This window comes from Corylus avellana, chromosome 8 (genome assembly GCF_965113065.1).
Source record: "Corylus avellana chromosome 8, dhCorAvel1.hap1.2, whole genome shotgun sequence".
NCBI lineage: Eukaryota > Viridiplantae > Streptophyta > Magnoliopsida > Fagales > Betulaceae > Corylus > Corylus avellana.
The window spans coordinates 2,981,097-3,004,000 of NC_142497.1; the positions used below are offsets into that span (position 1 = coordinate 2,981,097).

The following is a 22,904-nucleotide window of genomic DNA, read 5'->3' on the forward strand; positions in this document are numbered from 1 at the left end:
TAGACTAAAACTAAAACTTTGTCCCCAAAAACCCGAACAACTAGAATAAGTCCATAATCTTGGACCCTTCCTCGACATACTCTCAAATTCAACTGTGATTTAGTCATTCTCCATGTAAGGGGAATGCTTTGTCATCCATGCCTAGGCCAAGAAGTGTCCCTTTGTGTGTCCCTTTGTGTACTCTCTTGGATGAAGCCCTGCTACTTTCCTAGCTGCATAAAAAGCCAAGATAAGAGGAAAAAAACAAGAAGCGAGGAATACATTTATTTCAAAACTTGCATCAAATTTCAAATAACCTCAGTCGAGATCTTTTAGATTTTATTGTTCATATTAGATTTTAAATTTAATGATATAAATGGTATCACTAGTAATGTTAGAAACCATCGTTCTATCTTTCCAAAGTTGATATGAGTTTTAAAATCATTATTGTATCAAAATTCAATAATGATTCATCTCAAATCTATCGCACTTCTTAATTTTAATTACATTGTCAATTGATTTTTTTTAAAAAATGTGTTTTAATCTGTTTTCAATTTTTTTCAACCTTGGGATTGTCATGAGGTGGCATATTTTTACCTAATTTTTACCTTCATTTGACATGGATAATGTTTCTTAAGACTATCTCAATTAAGATGAATCTGTCTAAAAAATCATATACGAACACATAAAAATGTTTTTTTTTTTGTTTTTTGACATGTCTGCACAAGAGGGAGGAGAGCAGATTCGAACTAATGACCTCCGTTTCATGAAGCGTGGTCCCCAGCCAATTGAAATGAAATTGAGATAATTTATTTTATGATTAAATTTTATTTTGTTTTAATTTTAAAAATTTTAAATTATGTAACATCGTTTTTTTTTTTTTTTTTTTTTTTTTTTCTAATATATGTAACATCGTATTTACTATATGGTAACGTAGGATATATACAAAAATAACTTAGGCCCTAAGTTAGGTCTTTCGATTCGAGTCCTAATCCCTATTTCTCTCCCCTTTAACACGTTATCTCTTCATCCGTAGGTCAGTATCTAGGAATACACCTCACGGTGTGCGCGGTTTCCTTCGACAGCAGAGCAAATTGTGCAATAGCAATGTCCAAATCCAAAGTGGAAGCCAAGATCGGGAGCTTCTTCAATTCCGTCTCTAACTTCTTCTCCGGCGGCGACCAGATCCCCTGGTGCGACAACGACGTCGTCGTTGTAAGCTCTTTTATCTCTTTAAAAATTAAAATCAACAATATTACAACTCTTAACTAACTTTCATTGCGGAATTTCATCAAACAGTTTGTATTCGCTAATGATTTGGATTTGGATGAATGGTGATTTGGGTCCAACAAATAGTTACCTAATACCTATGTTGTATACTTCAATCGAATAGCCTAAGATTTGGCATAAAAAGTTTGCTCACTGAATTGAAAATGAGATAAGGGTTACCTAAGGTTTTCGATATTGATGGTCATTTGACTCATTTTAGGCCAAACCGACGCAACCAACATGTAGGAGAATGATATTGTTTCCTTAAAGGTTGGCCCAAGTGGTGAAGGCCTTGGTCTTGAGGGTTGCTCCCTTCAAGGTCCAAGGTTCAACACCTCATGGATGCAAACAATTCCTTGGGGCCACACCCCTTGGTGAAAAGCAAGTGATTTAACCAGTTCAGTGTAGGGGAAACTTCTGAGGGTGTGGTGCACGGGACCGGGGAGGGTGTGGTGCACGGGACCGGGGTTTACTTTACAGGGGTGGGTCCAAAGGGCCCTGCCTTGGAGAGGTTCCCCGACATCAAAAAAAAAAAAAAAAAAAAAATTGATCATATCGATGACGTTGTTAAACATGGCATGGATAGCTGTCAAATGGGATAGATTTATATTGAAAATTATCTCTACTTACGATAAGTTTATGTTGGTATAAAGAACAAGAATTAGTTAATGGTATATTTGTAACAAAAAATAGACTTGTATGATAAAGGTAGTCACTTGTGGGATTAGGATGATTTGTTGGCTAAGTCATATATCGTGAACTTCCCTTTCTTGTCTTTCCACAATAAGTTGATAATCGTTTCTGTACTTTCACAGTTTTTTTTGAAAAAAAAAAAAGAATGTGTAAAACTTTCATATATCAACAAAGAGTACAATGCACTCTAACTCTGTTTAGCTAGAAACTCAAGGAAACAACAAGTCTCCCAAACACTTAGCTGTACAGTAAGGAACAACCAAATTATACACCACCTATAAAAGCCATATCTCAAAAACAAACCCTGTACAATCTCAACCCAGCTATAGCAAAAAAGAAACATATACTAGAAGCCACTATACCTACAGCCAACAAAATAACCCAATACACAACAGACCACAAATCTGAAACTCAAACCGGCAGTTAAAGCCAACAGCATCAAAACACAACTACATCTGCAGCAACTACAGAAGCTCCTTACAGACTCAGCATCTCAAGCACCCTCTAGCTATACTCAGCCAACAAGCATCTACCCCAACTCAAAACTATCTACAGAGCACTACACCAAAAAGATACTTAAAACATCAGCAAACCAGCATCAAAGACTGAGCAGCAACACCAGATACTATCCAGAAATCTACTCGGTCTCATCCTTCAAAATACTCCCCAACAGGTCCCAATTAACACGTAAAGCTTCATTTTCTTTACTCGTCTTGAAGCAGCCTTTGGGCAGAACACGTGTTCTGACTTCCCATTTACTTTCGGCCATCAACTGATGTCCATGTTTAATATTATTTCTCTCCCTCCAAAGGTTGTAAACTGTAGCACTCAATACCAGTCTACACAAGACAGCTTTCAAACCTTTTCCCTTCCAAATTTGTACTTTCACAGTTCTGTACACCCTTTCATACTGACATGTTGCTCTCATGTAATTTTATACAATTTGATTCTTGTACTTTCTTGTTTCTCCTTTTATAGCAGTTTTTGGCAGTTACATATGTGAGAAGTGCTCCAGTGATTATACATGTATTGTGGTAGTTGTCTTTGCCATGTATTATGCAATCCAAATATGTTAATAGGAAGATCCTTGTTGATTCTTGCTGTATGGATTTGGGTCCAGTTAGGGGCTGGCTTCATGGTTGCTCTTTTTAAGCACTATTTAATAGATGGGCCAAAAGTTGATTTGTGCACCATGATACAGGTAGAAGTTGTTGCATTATGTAGAAAATGTTAACAACTGCTTAACATTTTGGTGCACAATTCTGCCTTTTCCTTTGGAATGTATTATTTACAGTGTTTGCCTAATTGCAGTCATATTGGATATCCCTTGTATGATGTTTTTGCTCTGATCTATTCCTTTGTCTTCTTCTGTACTCATGCATCTGCAGGGCTGTGAGAGGGAGGTTGCTGAGGCCCAAAAAGGTTCTTCTGATGAGCTTTTGAACGAATGTATCATGCGTTTATCATGGGCTCTTGTTCACTCAAGACGACCAGAAGATGTACAACGTGGGATCGCAATGCTTGAAGGTGGAAATATATACAAAACCAGACTCCTCTCTCTCTCTCTCTCTCTCTCTCTCTCTCTCTCTCTATGTCTGTGTGTGTGTGTCCCTCTCCTCACCTTGGGCCTCTTAACCAAGAAGTGTGTCCTGCTGAAATGGCTTTGAACATTTGATGTCAGAGTTTAGCAGTGCACCTGCTTATTTTGTTCTATTTATGGCTTTACCGACTAGAATACATTGCTAACTTTTGCAACGCATGTCATTGGCAGCTTCTTTGGCCAGTAATAACAGCCCACTGCAAACGAGAGAGAAGCTATATCTTCTGGCCATTGGGTATTACAGAAGTGGTGATTATTCAAGAAGTATGGATCTCGCGGAGCAGTGTTTAATGGTGTGATCTCTGTTCTCTTGATATGAACTTGTAACTGGCAAACCTATGCTAATGGGCATTTGCTTCATTTACCTCAAGTAGTGTTGTCCTCAATGTCCGACTGCTTTTAATCTATTATTGTTAAAACATTGTAAAACTTAGTACCATGCTTTGAATAATATCTGATTCCAGTAGAGCAACTTCTGAACTTGACTGTTGCATGTTTCTTTTGTAGATCGCACCTGATTGGAGACAGGCACAGACCCTGAAGAAAGCAATTGAAGACCGGATCAAAAAAGGTAACAATCAATCATTATTGTCTTCTTCTCCTTTATTATTGTGTCTGAGTTGAACAAAAGACTAACATTCTTCTCCCCTCTGTGGTGCCAATTCAGATGGTGTCATTGGTATAGGCATTGCTGCAGCTGGAGTTGGATTGATTGCTGGTGGGATTGCAGCAGCTCTGGCTAAGAAGAAGTGATCCAACTCTTTTGAGCTCGATCACCTCTCTGCAAAAGAAACCTCTTATTTGAAAATGTTTGATTATCGAATTCCAATGCCTTGCTATGACATTTTCTTGTGTTAGCCAACTATTGTTTGATGTAACCATACTTTCATGTATACAGAAGATTGTAAGATATAACGTTTCGGGTAGTTTGGTTTTTCTTCTATAAATAGTCATTCTAACTAATTTTTGGGTAATTTTTTTAAAAAAAGGTTAGTTGAAATTAGAAAACAGCAAATGAAAGATTAATTGGACTTACAATTTCAAACTTGAAAACCAATCATCTGACCAACGTCTTAGATAACTACAATGTATGTATATGATAAGTACTAACTAGACACTTGACTAATCCAAAAAGAAAGCGTAATACTATTTATTATATGTTATACGAATGTCATATAATTGAGATAACGTGACAGTAAAAATTAATTATTAATTTTATTTTTGTTTTTTATAAGTGCTCATTTTTAATGCTACATCATTTTGTTGTATTAGCAGTTAATTTTTTCTGGAGTTTCAACAGAAGAAAATGCTTTGGAGCAACATACTGATTTCTTCGGCGTTCATGGCCAAAAGTTTAGAGTAGTCGGTTGAGAATCTCAATATGTGTTAGTATTAGATTTTAAATTAAATTTTATATTGCCTCATATCAAAAGGACTCCGTGGCCCAATGGATAAGGCGCTGGTCTACGGAACCAGAGATTCTGGGTTCGATCCCCAGCGGAGTCGTTCAAGCTATGTAATTTTTTTTTCTTTTTATCAGTGGATTCAGTGCTTTAGAGCTAGTATTATTCTACAGGCGATTCCACAGGAAGCTCTCTATTACTGCCAAAATCCAGCGGCTCAAATTTGTTGTACTCCACTACTCCTCACCAATGCTCCAATAATGATTAGTTGAAAATAGAACGAAAATTCAAATTATGGCACTAAATTTCTGCTTCTTTTTTTTTTATAATTTTTTTATTTTTACAATTTTTAATTAGCAAACTATCATCTCTTTGAGCTAGACAAACACAAGCATTCCCTCTATCATCTCACAGGCCACCAATAAACATTCCCTCTTCAAACAATCTAGTTATAGATCTCATAAAAATTGAAAGAATCGTTAGCATGAAATGTGAGATTTGAGTACAAATGTGGGTTACATTTTACGAACAAATAAAATCTAAGAAAGAAATCACGTTCAAACACCAATTTCTTGCTTCAGAATGAATTCAACCGCTTCGGATTCCCATGCAAAAGGGGAGGATGGTGGAGAGTCCCAACGAATTGGAGAGCATGGAGGAGAGGTCCATTCTTTTGAAGATGCTAACCAATCAGCAAACTCAGAAATGGGCAATTCTACTGCCTCAGGGTAGCAGCGGGGGCTATCAGGATCAGTCTAGAGCACATATAGAGGATTATGTAAGATAAAAATTATGTAAGAAGAAGCTATGTTTGCAATGATAAATAATAAAATCTCATGAAACCAAGCTATGTTAGTGCCGCATCATCGTAAGGGGAATGATCGTCATTTCAATGAACAAAGGACAAAGGATAACAAAATAATTCATCACTGCATTTTGACTCAAATGAATACAATTATCCAAATCATTGGTTTTGTTAAAGTAGACCTGCCCTTCCATTTTTTATGTTATATCAAAGTAGAGAGATAGGAAATTCAAAAAGAAGCACCTTTGCTTGTTTAGACTCTTGATGTTCAGCAGTAGATAGAGAATCTGCAAAGAAGAAAAGAAAGAATCATGCATGTAAAAACCTTTGCAGCTACCAACAATTTGAGAGTTATACAATAGAAGGGTATCAGATTTAAATTACAAAAGGGAAAAGTGCAAAACCACTAATTCAGTCCAAGGTTTGAAAGTTAAAAGAACAACTATTTTGACGACAATAGAGAGCAAATATTTTTCCAGTGAAACAAACACAGCCTAAAGGAAGCGTTTACAACTTTAGGCAATATGATGCTAGATTATGTCTGCACTGATTCATCTTCCATATTCTTTGCATTCATGATTTTCGGCCTGAAGTCTTTATTACAGAAATCATAACAAACTTAAGAACTTGGAGCATTCATATTTCCAAGGTTAATAATGGTTCCTTCCTAAAGTAGTTAAGCAATATACAAAATACAGAGAAACATGCTTAAATACAAACTAAACCTAATGAAGGATTTGCAAAGAGTGCATTCCAGCTTCTTGGTGAGACCTTCCAAAAGAAAGAAGATTCGAATAACAGTACAAATTTAGATCATCATTTCAAACAGGAAGGAAATTGACAGCCAAATCTAAACATAAGACATCGAGTGGCAAAACAGCAGCACTTACTATGAGGATATATATGCATCTGTGTGTGTGAAAAAGAAGCAATTAAAAAGTTACCATATAACATTGAAATAAAAAGCAAGTATAATTACCATGTCCTGGAAGAACCATGTCCAGGTAAAAAGTATCCATTGCACTTTTTTGTGCCTCAATGCATTTTTTGTGATCATGCAAAAACATTTCCTCAGCTACATTGAGTTCCTCTTTTGGTACATCCTTTTTCCTCGAGGATTCTTCATAATGAAGGGATGCTTTGTTTGTGATGTCATTAAGAGCCCTACGACCTCCAAGCCCTACTCCACCTTTCTTTATAGCTGTTTTCAAACCCTTTGTTTTACCATCAACATCCTCTACAAAAGAAACTAAGTTAGAACAGGTCTATGGCTGACAAAAAGACATTCCGAAGGCCCAATCAACATTGGCTAATGTATTACATGTACAAGTGGAAGGCTAGATGAACTGTCAGCTAAACAAAACTCCAATTTTCATAATGTTCCAATCTTCCCATGGGGTCAATATTCTCTATAATTCTTAGGGTATTATACCATTTAGATTTTCTTAATCACAACCCTTATTGCCCGCATTTTAGTACAATGTGGTGTACTAAAATGATAGACGCTCAGTTGGTAAAAGCGATAAATACTGATACGAAAAAATTTCAATAATTTCATTCGAAAATGATCCTTAGGATTGAAAGAAATCTAGATGATAGAATACCCCAGGAATTCTAGAGGATCCAGACCCCTCCCCATGAGATGACAATCATAACATAAGGATATAATAGAAACATGGAGAATTACTTTTGTGGTGGACATCCAAATTTTCATTTGGAATGATTAGCTGCCCCGGAGTGAAACGGGTTGCCATTGTTTCCTTCTCTTATTGTGAAGCTTTGATCTCCGTACTGAGCTCTGGAATAGAAACAATGTCATCAGCAAACAATTGAAAGAAATGGGAATTGGCAATGGATGTTCTATTAGCAAGCAAGGCTTCAACTTATTTAATGCTCCTTTCTAGACTATCTATAGCATTTCAGTCTCAGCATAAATAAAGATAACAACCACAGTTTAGAACTCATTCTCAAGTTCAGATTCTATAAGACAAAATTATTCCAACCTAACAAATTCATATGAGGCTCAAATCTTGAACCTGGAAATACCTAATCGAGAAAGATAGATAGAATCATAGTTTTAATTTTAATTTTTCTTTTTTAAATTACTTTTCCCGGAAACAAATTCCACTGATTTCCGAACCAATTTTCCAAGAAAGAAGAAAAAAAAATATCGCTCAAAATATCCAAACCCTGATGATGATAGATATTAGATCTTCAATATTTTTTTTGATTTCTTTCGGCCATGAAAATTCACAATAATTCAAGGATCAGAAAATTAAATTCACAAATATGATTTACAGAAATTCACGTAATATAATACAAAAACCATAAATCAAATGCCGAAAAAAATTAAGAGAAAAAGGAGATGGAGAAGGAAATCCGTACCTCTTCAGAATCAGAGAAATAAAAATTTGCAGAGGCGCTCGCTCGCTGCTTTTAGAAGTGAAAGTTTGAAATTGGCGGCCAAAAGGCGGACGAGTTTAAAAATGGCGAGGAAGTAAAGGTCTGTTTGGAAAGTTGATTAGTGTGGTTGGCGTTCGGGGCTACGGTTTCTTTTGATCCCATTTAAGATATCCTATACACGGATTGCTATAAAAAGGCACTTCCCAATTAATTGACTTATTTGATTAAGGGTTAAATACTAAATACCCATGCAGTTTTGAAACTTTATTTTTACCCCTCTAGGGTTTCATTTTTATAACATGAGGTCTCTGTGGTTTTGATAATAGACCAAGTTAGTCCTCCGTTAATTGACTTAAAGAAAAACCACGTGGACCAATTAAATATTGACACGTGGCACCTACTTAATTTTTTTTAATTAAAAAAAATTATTAAAAAAAAAAGAAAAAAATTTGGGGGTGGCTTGCTTGGCCATTTGGGGGTGGCCACCCCCATGGCCAAAGGGGGTGGCTTGGCCACCCCTAAATGGCCAAGGGAGCCACCCCCAATTTTTTTTTTTTTTTTTAAATACATTTTTTTAAAAAAAAATTAAGTAGGTGCCACGTGCAACATTTGATTGGTTCACGTGGTTTTCCGTTAAGTCAACTAACGGTCAATTGACAGAGGACTAACTTGATCTATTATCAAAATCACATGGACCTCTGTGATAAAAATGAAAGCCTAGGGGGGTAAAAATAAAGTTTCGAAACTCATTGGAGTATTTAGTATTTAACCCTTTTTTTAATTTGCTCCAAAACAGTAAAGAGAAATAAAAAATTAATATTTCCACTTCTCTATTTATCGGTTGACAAAAGAAACAGCTTTTTTAAAAAAATATATATATATAACTTCCATTGATGAAATTGCACGAGCATAAATGTCTTATATCATAGAGCATACAGCTCTGAAAAATTATAGACAAAAACTATGAAGGTTACAAAGTCATAAAAATGACTTCAAGCTTCCGCTAACTCATGTACAATTACATTTAAAGAACAAATCTGCTTCGGACAGACTAGATCTAGGACATGGGTAGCCCAAATATAAAATAAAAATAAAAAACAACTAGAAAATAAAAATCTGACCTTAAGAGTTAAGCCTCCACACCGATCTACTCCATCTTCAACCCGAAGGCCAAAATAATAAATACATTCTCAACTCGAAGGCCAGGACAAATAAAATAAAAAACAAAAACCCCACAAATAGCAGCGGAAGAGCACAGCATTGTAGACAGCCCTTCGGAAGACACACATTGGCCGAATAAAACGATTAGATCTAAAGTTGAAGATACTAGATAAAAAACTAGATCTGAACGAAACGAAGACCGGTGGAGTCTACATAGAAGACATTGAGCACTAGCTACTACCGTAAAAAAAAAAAAAAAAAACTATTATTATTCGAACAAAGCGTCATATATTATTTTTTCATTGAAGATAAATGTTATATACCATGCTTTTGTATTATTTTTCTAATGTACCATCAATCGGTCTTTATTAATTTTTATTTTTTTCTTTAAAAAAAAAAAAGGTCCAAGATGAGATTGAAAGTGTCACATTAATGAAGTTAATAAAAAAGTGTAGCGGATAACAATAATTGTTACCCCATCATTGTATCACCCGAGCATACTTTGTAATGAATAAAAAAAAAAAAAACGTTATTTACATTTTTGTTATCACCCTAAAAAGATTAGTCAATTTGTAGTTTATTCTTTATAAAACCCAATTTCACTTCATAACTAGATAATGTAGAATTTAACACTCATAACTATTTTTATAAAAGAAAATGTTAGGTGCCTCCTCGCATTCTCCTAGTCCTATGTAGATATTATTTTCTAAAAATCAAGTGAGAAAAATAAGAGCCACTTTCTTTTTTATTTTTTTAGAAAATAATATATATCTAAGACCAAGAGGACACTAAGGCATAGCTATTATTAGAAATAGACGAAAGTGTAATAAAATAGTAATTCATATTTTTTAATTTGGTAACAACATATATATTCTAATCGGAATCGAATCAAAATGATCAAAAACTCAAATTTTAAAAGAACCCTTGATTTGCTAGGGTAGCCACCCACCGCTGCCAGTTGATTTCCGGGTGGCCTTGGCCACCTCCATTAATGGCAACGGCCACCCCAAATCTATATGAGAAATATATAGTACCTTGAAAGGTAGATGAAAAGGTGAGATTTGAATATATATATATATATATATATATATGAGAAATATATAGCCTTTTTTTTTTTTTTTTTGTAACAAACCGAAATTCATTAAAGCATAAAAAAGATACAGGACAGACACATATAAACTCAATCTAAACAGACTACAAACTCCTTATAGTAGATGAAGATAGAAGTCATCTGCGAATGCAGCCCGAGAGAACCCTTGCCGCGGCGCAATCTGATGGATACAACCATCGGGAGTACGAATACTCCTATGAAGCATCTAAACAGACATTCAAAAAAGCCATGAAGATTTAGATGCACAGTAACTGTGGAAAAAAAGGTTTCCAAACAGAAACCAAAAGAAAAAGAAAAAAACCACTTCACTTACAAAGAGTCTTAAATCTAACCAGATCGAGTTTGTCAGAAAGTAACACAAACATGTTACAGAAAATAACAACAACATTACATAAAACAAGGGCAAGCTAAAAAGCAGATAAAAATGTCCAAAAACCAGCAACAGTGGAGTAAGAAATATATAGCCTTGAAAGGTAGATGAAAAGGTGAGATTTGAATATATATATATATATATATATATATATATGAGAAATATATAGAACCTTGAAAGGTAGATGAAAAGGTGAGATTTGAATTTCTATATATATGAGAAATATATAGTACCTTCAAAGGTAGATGAAAAGGTGAGATTTGAATATAGATGTGAGATCGTGTAAAAAAAAAAAACTGTCTTAATATTCATTGAGTATTTATCTTATTCTTATATAAAGATGTAAGAGAATGTTAGATTATTAATTTAAATTAATATTTAAACATTAAATTCTGATCCTTTTAGCCTTCCTAGTTCCTACCCCTACTCCTCATCTCAAACACAAAAAAGAAGAGGCTCCTATGGAGCTCAACAGTAGCATTTCCTCCAATCCCTTGCTTTCCTTATCCCTTTGTTTCTTCATCCCATTACTCTACATTTTCATCTTCAGCTTCCTTTCTAATAAGTCTCAATCATCTCCCTCCAAAACCCCATGCCCACAATCATACCCCATCATCGGAAACCTGGTGGGTCTCCTCCGCAACCGCCACCGCTTCCACGACTGGGTCGCCGACATGCTCTCCCAAACCCCATCATCCACTCTCCAAGTCCGCACCTTCCTCGACCTCTCCCATGGCGTCTGCACCGCCAACCCCACCAACGTCGATCACTTCCTCCACTCCAACTTCCAAAACTACATCAAAGGCTCTCGCTTCCACAACGTCCTCTCCGAGCTCCTCGGCGACGGCATCTTCAACGTCGACGCCCCTCTCTGGACTCTCCAGCGCAAGATCGCAAGCCACGAGTTCAAAACCAACTCCCTCAAACACTTCATCTCCGACACCGTCGCTTCCGAGATCTCGACCCGCTCATTCCTTTCCTCTCCGCCGCCAGCGATGGCGAGAACAGAGTCATCGATCTTCAAGACGTGTTGCAGAGATTTGCCTTCGACAACATATGCCACGTTGCATTTGGCGTGAACCCCGCGTGCTTGGTCTCCGACAACATGCGCCAAAACACGCCGAGCTCCGACTTTGCCAAGGCTTTTGATGATGTCGTGGAGATTAGCTCATCAAGGTTTTTGTCGCCGCTTCCTCTGCTATGGAAGTTGAAAAGATTTCTCAACATGGGCTCGGAAAAAAGATACAAGGAAGCCATAGAAGTGATCAGCCGCTACGCCATGGATATCATTCGGTCCAAAGAACAAGATCAAGAAGGTGATCAAGATTTGTTGTCAAGATTCATGATCTCGAGCTTGAACATGGAGTTCCAAGATGAAGAACACAAGAGAAAGTTCTTGAGAGACATAGTCATAAGCTTCATACTTGCTGGGAGAGACACAACGTCAACGGCCTTGACATGGTTCTTCTGGTTGATATCCGGGCATCCTCGGTGCGCGCGTTTGATACACGCGGAGTTATCGGCGGTGGCGTTGGCGCCGGCAAAAGAGCCGCGAATTTTCAGTTACGATGAGCTGAAGAAGCTCCATTACCTACATGCAGCTCTATCGGAGTCCATGCGGTTGTTCCCACCCGTACCGATCAATTCCAGATTGACGGTGGATGATGATGTTTTACCAGATGGGACTCACGTGGGGAAGGGGTGGTTTGCCGATTACTCGGCTTATGCGATGGGGAGGATGGAGAGGGTGTGGGGAGAGGATTGTAGGGAGTTTAGGCCGGAGAGGTGGTTGGGCGATGATGGGGCTTTTCAGCCGTCGGATCAGAATCGGTTCCCGGTGTTTCATTGTGGGCCCAGGATTTGTTTGGGGAAGGAGATGGCTTATTTGCAGATGAAGTCGGTGGCGGCGGCTGTGATGAATGAGTTTGATGTCGTGGCCGTTGATGGCGGTGCAAATGCAGAGAAGATGATGAACCCGCCTTACACACTAGCGCTACTACTTAAGATGAGGGGCGGATTGCCTGTTAAACTAATAAGGAGAGAGCTACACACGTGGTAGGTAGGATGCCGCGTGGTAGATGATGTTTAGACTCTTGATGTTCAGCAGTAGATTAAGAATCTGCACAGAAGAAAAGAAAGAATCATGCATGTAAAAACCTTTGCAGCTACCAACAATAGAAGGGTATCAGATTTAAATTACAAAAGGGAAAAGAGGAAAACTAGTAGTTCAGTCCAAAGTGTGAAAGTCAAACAAAAGAATAAAGCCTAAAGCAAGCGTTTACAACTTTAGGCAATATGATGCTAGCTAGATTATGTCTGCACTGATTCATCTTTCATATTCTTTGCATTCATGATTTTCGGCCTGAAGTCTTTATTACAGAAATCACAACAAACTTAAGAACTTGGAGCATTCATATTTCCAAGGTTAATAATGGTTCCTTCCTAAAGTAGTTAAGCAATATACTAAATACAGAGAAACATGCTTAAATACAAACTAAACCTAATGAAGGATTTGCAAAGAGTGCATTCCAGCTTCTTGGTGAGACCTTCCAAAAGAAAGAAGATTGGAATAACAGTATAAATTTAGATCATCATTTCAAACAGGAAGGAAATTGACAGCCAAATCTAAACATAAGACATCGAGTGGCAAAACAGCAGCACTTATTATGAGGATATATATGCATCTGTGTGTGTGAAAAAGAAGCAATTAAAAAGTTACCATATAACATTGAAATAAAAAGCAAGTATAATTACCGTGTCCTGGAAGAACCATGTCCAGGTAAAAAGTATCCATTGCACTTTTTTGTGCCTCAATGCATTTTTTGTGATCATGCAAAAACATTTCCTCAGCTACATTAAGTTCCTCTTTTGGTACATCCTTTTTCCTCGAGGATGCTTCATAATGAAGGGATGCTTTGTTTGTGATGTCATTAATTAAGAGCCCTACGACCTCCAAGCCCTACTCCACCTTTCTTTATAGCTGTTTTCAAACCCTTTGTTTTACCATCAACATCCTCTACAAAAGAAAATAAGTTAGAACAGGTCTACGGCTGACAAAAAGACATTCCGAAGGCCCAATCAACATTGGCTAATGTATTACATGTACAAGTACAAGTGAAAGGCTAGATGAACTGTCGGCTAAACAAAACTCCAATTTTAATAATATTCCGATCTCCCCATGGGGTCAATATTCTCGATAATTCTTTCGGGTATTATGCCATCTAGATTTTCTTAATCACAACCCTTTTTTCCAAATTAAATAGTAGGGATTTTGCCGTACTTTAGTACGATGTGGTGTACTAAAATGATAGACGCTCAGTTGGTAAAAGCGATAAATACTGATACGAAAAAATTTCAATAATTTCATTCGAAAATGATCCTTAGGATTGAAAGAAATCTAGATGATAGAATACCCTAGGAATTCTAGAGGATCCAGACCCCTCCCCATGAGATGACAATCATAACATAAGGATATAATAGAAACATGGAGAATTACTTTTGTGGAGGACATCCAAATTTTCATTTGGAATGATTAGCTGCCCCGGAGTGAAACGGGTTGCCATTGTTTCCTTCTCTTATTGTGAAGATTTGATCTCCGGTACTGAGCTCTGGAATAGAAACAATGTCATCAGCAAACAATTGAAAGAAATGGGAATTGGCAATGGATGTTCTCTTAGCAAGCAAGGCTTCAACTTATTTAGTGTTCCTTTCTAGACGATCTATAGTATTTCAGTCTCAGCATAAATAAAGATAACGACCACAGTTTAGAACTCATTCTCAAGTTCAGATTCAATAAGAGAAAATTATTCCAACCTAACAAATTCATACGAGGCTCAAATCTTGAACCTGGAAATACCTAATCGAGAAAGATAGATAGAATCATAATTTTAATTTTAATTTTAATTTTTTAAATTACTTTTCCCGGAAACAAATTCCACTGATTTCCGAACTAATTTTCCAAGAAAGAAGAAAGAAAAAAATATCGCTCAAAATATCCAAACCCTGATGATGATAGATATTAGATCTTCAATATTTTTTTGATTTCCTTTCGGCCATGAAAATTCACAATAATTCAAGGATCAGAAAATTAAATTCACAAACATGATTTACAGAAATTCACGTAATATAATACAAAAACCGTAAATCAAATGCCGAAAAAAATTAAGAGAAAAAGGAGATGGAGAAGGAAATCCGTACCTCTTCAGAATCAGAGAAATAAAAATTTGCTGAGGCGCTAGCTCGCTGCTTTTGGAAGTGAAAGTTTGAAATTGGCGGCCAAAAGGAGGACGAGTTTAAAAATGGCGAGGAAGTAAAGGTCTGTCTGGAAAGTTGATTAGTGTGGTTGGCGTTCGGGGCTACGGTTTCTTTTGATCCCATTTAATATATCCTATACACGGATTGCTATAAAAAGGCAATTCCCAATTAATTGATTGATTTATTTATTTATTTTTAATTTGCTCCAAAACAGTAAAGAGAAATAAAAAATTAATACTTTCATTTATCTATTTATGGGTTGAAAAAAGAAACTGTTTTTTTTTTTTTTTAATAAATATAGAACTTCCATTAATGAAATTTCATGAGCATAAAACTCTTATATCATAGAGCATACAGCTATAAAAAATCATAGCAAAAAACTATAAAGGTTGCAAAGTCATAAAAATGACTTCAAGCTTTCACTAACCCATGTACAATTACATTTAAGGAACAAATCTACTTCGAGCATACTAGATCTAAGACATGGGTAGCCTAAATACGAAACAAAAATAAAAAACAACTAGAAAATAAAAATCCGGCCGTGAGAGTTAAGCCTTCACACCGATCTGCTTCATCCTCAACCCAACGGTCAGGACAACAAATATATCTTCAACCTGAAGGCCAGGACATACAAAATAAAAAAATAAAAAAATAAAAATAAAAATAAAAACCCTACAAGCAGCAGCGGAGGAGCACAACATTGTAGACAGCCCTTTAAAAAACAAGCATTGCCAGAAGAAAATGATCGAATCTAAGGTTGAAGAGACTAGATCAGGAACGAAATCTAAAGTAACCCATCAAAAACGGAGACCGGTAGAACCTATAGAGAAGACATCGAGCATTGCTACCATAAAAAGAAACTATTATTATTCGAACAAAGCATCATATATTATTTTTTTCATTGAAGATAAATGTTATATACCATGCTTTTGTTTTATTTTTCTAATGTACTATCAATCGGTCTTTTATTGATTTTTTTTAAGAAAAAGAAAAGTCCAGGATGAGATTGAAAGTGTCACATTAATGAAGTGAATAAAAAAGTGTAGCGTATGTTAGAATATATGGAAAATATATTATATTTTCCATATATTCCATAATTATGGTGATATTGAAATATTCTCTATTTATGGGTTGATTGTAATCATATATTGAGATTGTAATCAAATCAAGGGGATTTGATTACCAAACTTATATTTAGACATTACCCTATAAATATGGACCTTTGTATTGTAGACAAAAAAAGTTAATGAGCACAATGTAACCCTTAAGGGTATTCTGAGTGGTGGACGTAGGTGTTTAACACCGAACCACCCGTAAGTTCTTTGTGTTTATTTCCTATATTGCTTCCGCTTATATTCCCCCATATTTATTATTTCAACATGGTATCAGAGCCATTGGCTTACGCTAGTCGATCTAAAGGTCGTGTGAATTATATATTTTTTCTTCAATTTATTGTCTGTTTCCAAAAAAAAAAAAAAAAAAAAAAAAAGATTTGCAGCACACACGGCTGCTTCCCAAGTCTACACACACCATTCAAGAACGGGACGGGCACAACGACTAGGTCTCTTGCCGATCTTGTTCCTCCAGCTTTCGTCTTCGGGCAGAGCTAGCCACCACAACCAGCCACTCCGGGAGCAGCCCCGTCCTTTTCAGTGGTTCTGTTCCATCTCTCTCCACCACAGACCACAGTCATTATCTACGGCGTCAACTTCTCCACCGTCTTCGTCTCCCTCAGATTTCGTCTTCGTTCAGGCGCCTTCTCCGGTTGTCAAAGCCCACCACCGGCGCGAGCAACGTTTCCGTACGCTTCGACTTCAAACGGCGTGTTCCGGCGTCCTACGAGACTTGATGTACGTGGTAGGAGGCTAGGAGATGCGTTTGCTGGAAATTTGGGTAAGAAATTGAAGAAGAAGGACTATGTTTGGTTACAGGTGTGAGTTATCTTACTTGAGTGCAAAAGCTATTCCTATTCTAGTATAGGAATATGATATCCTAGTTTAGTTCTTATACCTGGAACTGTTTGGTTACGGTAATAAGGTAATCCTTATCCTAGCTTATGTAATATGAGAAAAAAAAAAAAAAAAAAAAATTTGCTGCGTGTGGCGTGGAATGAGGAGAGAGAAAAGGAAGAAAAGAAAAGGGAAAAAAGAGAAGGTGTCAGCCAAGTGAAAAAAAAAAAAAAAAAAAAAAAAAAAGGAAGAAGAAGCGGTCCAAGTGGACCACATCATGCGCGCCACGCGCTAGTCAGGTTCGGTGCGCCAATCTGATAACCGCCCAAGTGGGCTCATTTTCTTTTTATTTTTGGCCCAAGTCTGCCCTTTTTATTTTTGGCTCATAGTCAGCCCTGGCCTGTAGTTGGCCCCTTTTTTATTTTTGGCTCATTGTCAGCCTTGGCCTGTTGTCGGCCCATTTTAAAGTTTGGCTCCTTGTTAGCCCTGGCCCGTTGTCGGCCCTTTTCGGAGTTTGGCCCATTGCTGGCCCTTTTGAATCTGCATTCACCAACCACTTGCCGCTGTCACTAGCCGCCTGCCAGCCTCTATCTCCTCCAGCAATCGCCACCATCTATGGCTCGTTCTCAGCCTCCGCCACCGCCGTCATCATTGTTTCGAATTTCAAACTCAAGGTTCCAGAATATTCCACCTTGAGTTTGAGGGGGGATGTTAGAATATATGGAAAATATATTATATTTTCCATATATTCCATAATTATGGTGATATTGAAATATTCTCTATTTATGGGTTGATTGTAATCATATATTGAGATTGTAATCAAATCAAGGGGATTTGATTACCAAACTTATATTTAGACATTACCCTATAAATAGGGACCTTTGTATTGTAGACAAAAAAAGTTAATGAGCACAATGTAACCCTTAAGGGTATTTTGAGTGGTGGACGTAAGTGTCTAACACCGAACCACCCGTAAATTCTTTGTGTTTATTTCCTATATTGCTTCCGCTTATATTCCCCCATATTTATTATAAGAATAATTGTTACCCCATCATTGAATCACCCAGACCCACTATGTAATAAATCAAGAAAAAATGCAAATTATATTCTTGTTATCACCCCAAAAGAATTAGCCAATTTGGAGTTTTTCTAGAATTTTTTATAAAGCATAATTTCACCTAATAACTAGACAATGTAGAATTTAACACTCATAGCTATTTTTATAATGGCAAGAGAACACTAAGGCCTCGTTTGGTTTGCGAAATGAGTATTCCGTTAGGAACACGAATAGCTATTATTAGAAATAGACAAAAGTGTAATAAAATAGTTATTAATATTTCTTACTTTGGTTACAACATATGTATTTTAATCGGAGTTGAACCAAAATTATCAAAAACTTTACTTTTCTTTCTTTCTTTTTTTCTTTTTTTCTTTTTTTTTTTTTTAAAAAAAAAAACTCAAATTTTAAAAGAACCCTTGATTTGCAGGGGGAGCCGCCCAACGCTTTAGGACCTAAGATGGTCACACCACCACGGTAGATTTTCGGGGTGGCCTTGGCCACCTCCAATGGCAACGACCACCCCAAATCTATATGAGAAATATATAGTACTTTGAAAGGTAGATGAAAAGGAGAGATTTGAATGTAGATGTGACTCAAGCAGGGAGAGAAGTGCCGCTGAAAGCAATTATTCAGGCAATACCAACATACACCATGAGCATTTTTCAGCTTCCAAAGACGTTGTGCCGGAGAATAAATTCTTTGATGCTGAGGTTTGAGTGGGGGCACAAGGAGAACCAATCCCGAATGGCTTGGATGAGCTGGGAGAAGATGGGAGGGCAAAATCACAGGGAGAGCCGGGGTACCGTGATCTGGAGTGCTTCACTCAGGCGCTGCTGGCAAAGCAGGGGGAGAGAATTTTAAAAAATCTAGACTCCCTGGTGGCACAAATCTTGAAGGAGAAATATTTTCCAAGCAATAACTTTCTTGATTCTAGATTGGGCTCCAAGCCTTCATTTGCCTGGAGAAGCCTCTGGAATGCGAAACACCTTTTATCCAAAGGGTCGATATGGCGCGTGGGAGATGGGAGAACGATAAAAATTTGGCATGATCAATAGATTCCATCTATCCAAACTTTCACTGTCCAGACGCCTGTTTGTATTTTGTCCTCGGAAGCACGAGTATGTGACCTTTTCGATGTGGATAGTAACTGGTGGAATATCCCGCTGATACAGCAATTCTTCATGGAGGAGGAAGCACAGAGGATTGGGAGTATTGTAATTTGCCCAAGGCGCCAACCTGATCGACTTGTATAGGCTGCGACAAAGAATGGGGAATTTACAATGAAAAGTGCGTACCATCTAGCACTAACTCTGAAGGAGCAAGAGAAGGCTTCATGCTCGTATGTTGATCCAAGGACTGAGATGTGGAAGAAAATTTGGAAGATGACCTGCCTTGGAGTGGTGCAAATGTTCTTATGGAGGGTGTGCAACAACTCACTGCCCACCAATGAGAAGTTATGTCACCGAAAGATTCTGCCAGATTCGACTTGCCCAATCTGTAGAATGGAGGAGGAAACGATGGGGCACGTACTCTGGAGTTGTCCTTCAGCACAAGATGTATGGGCTAATTGCCCAATAAAGATTCAGAAAAGCTCTAGCTATGTTGACACTTTTGTGGACATAATAGAGCGAATGCTGAATTTACTGGGTAATGAAGAATTTAATTTGTTTGCAGTGGTATCAAGGCAGATATGGCTTCAAAGGAATAAGGTTGTTTTTGGGGGAGTTCTCTTCCCCAACACAAATCCTCAGACTTGCGATGGAACAACTGGAGTCCTATAAGAGCACTAGCAGCAGACTTTCTATAGCCCATTCTCTTATCTATATTTAGGAAAAATCTCAAAAAAATCACAAAAAACACCCACATCAGAAGCCCTAAATATAACCAATACAAAAGGGAATCTACAGTGTTTAGGGCTGGGCAAAAACCCGTCCAACCCAACGACCCGCCCCGCCCCGCCCCGTGCGGGTTCAATGTGTATTTTCGCGGGTTTGGGTTGAAAATATCCAACCCGTGCGGGGCGGGTTTCAGGTTTACTAAATTTTTTTTTATGCAGGTACCCGCCCCGACCCGCTCCAAAAACACCAAAAAACAAATTTTGAAAACCCTAGACACTTAAGAGACCTCAGACTCGTAACCCATTCAGGATTCAGCCTCTCTTTCTCCCTTTCGGCGTTCACCGTTCACCCAGACCCAGCCCTCAACCTCAAGTCCTCAACATAGCCATCTCACTCCCCAGTCCTCGCCAGCCATCGACCGTACGGTCTGCAGACTCCACACACGGCACCTCTTGATCTGCCATCGGACCCATCTCACTGAGTCACTCTCGAGTCTCACCTCTCGATCTCAGATCAGAAGGGTACTCTCTCTCTTTTCTGTTTGGTTCTTATCATTTTTATTTCAAGTTCTCACAGTTAAATGCATTACCCTTTTGTAGATGAAACCATTTAATCACTGTTTGGTTTAAGCGATGACATTGTATGTGCATCATGGAAACATAAAATGGTCTGATTATGTTGATAAGCAATTTTATTTATTTGTTCTGCATCTCAACATAAAATGGCAAGAAACACTAGAGCAAAAACTTGGCCTGAAATTATTTATTTGGTTAACGTGATCCTGATGATTGGATTGGATGTCTTTAAATAGAGATTATCTACCCGGGGGTTTTCAGTCTTTTTATCCAACGCTCTTAAGTAGCAGATCACATTGTTTGGTGTATGCGAATTGTGTTAAATAATAATCTTATGCACAGGCTTTGACCAAGTTACACCTGGCTATTCTTAAGATAAAATTTTGACTTGAGACCTTTCAATCGAAGGAGTTCTGTTTTGTCTTGGGATGCCTTCTTCAAGTGTAGCTTTTTCTTCTTCTTTTTTTCACATGCACCCCCATCAAAAAGTAGTGCACTTGTAACTGAGCCTTGGAATCCCCAAGGACCCCAATCTCACCTAATAATTGCTTACTGTAATAAATTAATCACAATGGTATGAAAGGCCAAAGTCCCACTCCCTGTTATCTTCAAGAATTTTTGTTTTACTTAAGAAACCATATCAGCTCCAAAGTTCCAAACTGGAGAAAAACCAACCAAATTGCTTTGTGTTTATGTATTGTACACTAGGACAGATTAGGTACACAACAGGACAAATGCTGTCCCTAGCTATCCCTTTGGGACAACACACATTATCACAAGAAGTAGACCTAATATTTTAAAATTCCAAATGCATCATCCATCACACATTACAATTATTATTAAAGTCCTCAATGGGTAGCTCAATCGGCTGTGAACCCCATCTCATGAAGTGGAAGTCACTAATTCGAATCCCCCCTCACCCTTCCCTTGTGTGGACATGTCAAAAAAAAAATACAATTATTATTAAAAAAAAAAAAAAAAAAAAAAGAGATAGAAAGATTACTTTTCACTAATTTTGATAAGCAATTTTTGATAAGCATACATTAATGTTTTGATAAGCATACTTTTCACTAAACATACATTAAATTCTTGCCATTTTATTTTGATAAGCCATTTTTGTTAAGGATTCTTGTTAGTTGTTAATAATTTATGGTCTGATTATGTTTGGTATGATTATGCAATATTGATTTGTTTTTTTTTTTTTGTTTTCCACTTATTGTAGACTCATAGATGGTCATTCAAGTAGTGCTGTTGGTTCTAGTTCTGTGTCATCTATTCCTAACCCTAGTTCAGCTCTCCCACCAAAACCTATAAATCTGAGTAAACATCAGTGGTGTGGAAACATTTTACCAAGTTAGAGGGAGGTGATCCTAAGGATCCTAAATCACAATGCAAGTATTGTAACAAATTGTTTAGTTGTCACACTAGAAAGCATGGTACAAATGCCATGCTTGGGCATTTGAGGAATACTTGCAAATATCCCAGTACGTTTGATAAAGATGATAAGTCGCAATCAAAGTTAAGTTTTGAGGGTAAAAGGGAAGGTCAAATGGCACTGGGAGAAGGATCTGTTGGTAATTTGGTGATTACTAAATATAATGCTGCGAAAATAAGGGAAGCAATTGCTAAGATGATAATTAAGGATGAGTTGCCATTTAGGTTTGTGGAAGGTGAAGGGTTTCGGGATTTCATGAATATAGTTGAGCCTAGGTTTTCAATTCATTCTTGTTACACTGTAATGAAGGATTGTGTTAAGCTCTTCTTGTCTGAGAAGGAAAAGTTGAGGGCAATGTTTATGACAACTGGGGTTCGGGTTTGTCTTACCACTAATACGTGGACTTCGATTCAAAACCTTAATTACATGGTAGTCACCTCTCATTTTGTTGATAGTGATTGGAACTTACACAAAAAAATTTTAAACTTTTGTTTAATTCCTAATCACAAAGCTAATACCATTGGGGATAAGATTTTGTCGTGTATGCATGCGTGGGGTATTCGTAACATTTCACTATCACAGTTGACAATGCTTCTACCAATGATGGTGCTTTGGAGTTTGTGAAGAAGAGAACTAGTAATAAGGAGGGCGTCATATTAGAGAGTCAGTTTATGCATATCAGGTGTTGTGCACACATACTAAATCTTATTGTGACTGAGGGTTTGAAAGAGGTTGATGAGTCCGTTGTGAGGGTTAGAAGTGCAGTGAAGTATGTGAAGTCTTCACCTGCAAGATTTGACAAGTTTAAGGCTTGTATTGAAAGAGAACAACTTGATTTCAAGGGTTTGTTGTGTCTTGATGTTCCCACTAGATGGAACTCTACATATTTGATGTTGGAAGGTGCTGAAAAATGTCGAGCTGCTTTCCAACTTATGGAAGAGCTTGATAAGACCTTTAAGCATACATTGATCGAGGAAAAGAATGAGAAAAAAGGTTTGG

The 22,904-nt window shown here is 37.3% G+C and overlaps 3 protein-coding genes and 1 non-coding gene across 4 annotated transcripts; 3 read left to right on the forward strand and 1 right to left on the reverse strand.

Moving 5' to 3' along the window:
• The first annotated feature begins 939 nt into the window (after positions 1-939).
• On the forward strand, positions 940-4,467 carry LOC132163679 (mitochondrial fission 1 protein A). Its single transcript, XM_059574046.2, has 5 exons — positions 940-1,194; positions 3,330-3,468; positions 3,713-3,834; positions 4,049-4,112; positions 4,209-4,467. The coding sequence occupies exons 1-5, from the start codon at positions 1,087-1,089 to the stop codon at positions 4,292-4,294; spliced, it is 519 nt and encodes a 172-aa protein (XP_059430029.1). The 5' UTR covers positions 940-1,086; the 3' UTR covers positions 4,295-4,467.
• A 507-nt stretch (positions 4,468-4,974) lies between these two features.
• TRNAR-ACG (transfer RNA arginine (anticodon ACG)) lies at positions 4,975-5,047 on the forward strand. Its single transcript has one exon. It is a non-coding gene; the product is annotated as a tRNA-Arg (tRNA).
• Positions 5,048-5,385: 338 nt separating this feature from the next.
• On the reverse strand, positions 5,386-8,289 carry LOC132164801 (protein PATRONUS 1). Its single transcript, XM_059575365.2, has 5 exons — positions 8,135-8,289; positions 7,437-7,547; positions 6,729-6,986; positions 5,993-6,036; positions 5,386-5,699 (listed from the first exon to the last, which is right to left on the reverse strand). Exons 2-5 carry the CDS (start codon positions 7,501-7,503, stop codon positions 5,502-5,504), a joined length of 567 nt encoding a protein of 188 aa, XP_059431348.1. The 5' UTR covers positions 7,504-7,547; positions 8,135-8,289; the 3' UTR covers positions 5,386-5,501.
• Positions 8,290-11,214: 2,925 nt separating this feature from the next.
• On the forward strand, positions 11,215-12,965 carry LOC132164800 (cytochrome P450 CYP94D108). The gene is given in 2 exon segments (XM_059575364.2): positions 11,215-11,751; positions 11,754-12,965. Coding segments are annotated over 2 exon segments (1,596 nt in total). The 5' UTR covers positions 11,215-11,255; the 3' UTR covers positions 12,854-12,965.
• The last annotated feature ends 9,939 nt before the right edge of the window (positions 12,966-22,904 follow it).

Coding starts and splice junctions, on each gene's coding strand:
- LOC132163679 (XM_059574046.2), top strand. CDS start 1,087: ATGTCCAAATCCAAAGTGGAAGCCAAGATCGGGAGCTTCTTCAATTCC. Junction 3,835..4,048: donor TCGCGGAGCAGTGTTTAATG/GTGTGATCTCTG, acceptor TTTCTTTTGTAG/ATCGCACCTGATTGGAGACA. Junction 4,113..4,208: donor TGAAGACCGGATCAAAAAAG/GTAACAATCAAT, acceptor GTGCCAATTCAG/ATGGTGTCATTGGTATAGGC.
- LOC132164801 (XM_059575365.2), bottom strand. CDS start 7,503: ATGGCAACCCGTTTCACTCCGGGGCAGCTAATCATTCCAAATGAAAAT. Junction 6,987..7,436: donor TTTGGATGTCCACCACAAAA/GTAATTCTCCAT, acceptor TTTCTTTTGTAG/AGGATGTTGATGGTAAAACA. Junction 6,037..6,728: donor CATGGTTCTTCCAGGACATG/GTAATTATACTT, acceptor TCTTCTTTGCAG/ATTCTCTATCTACTGCTGAA.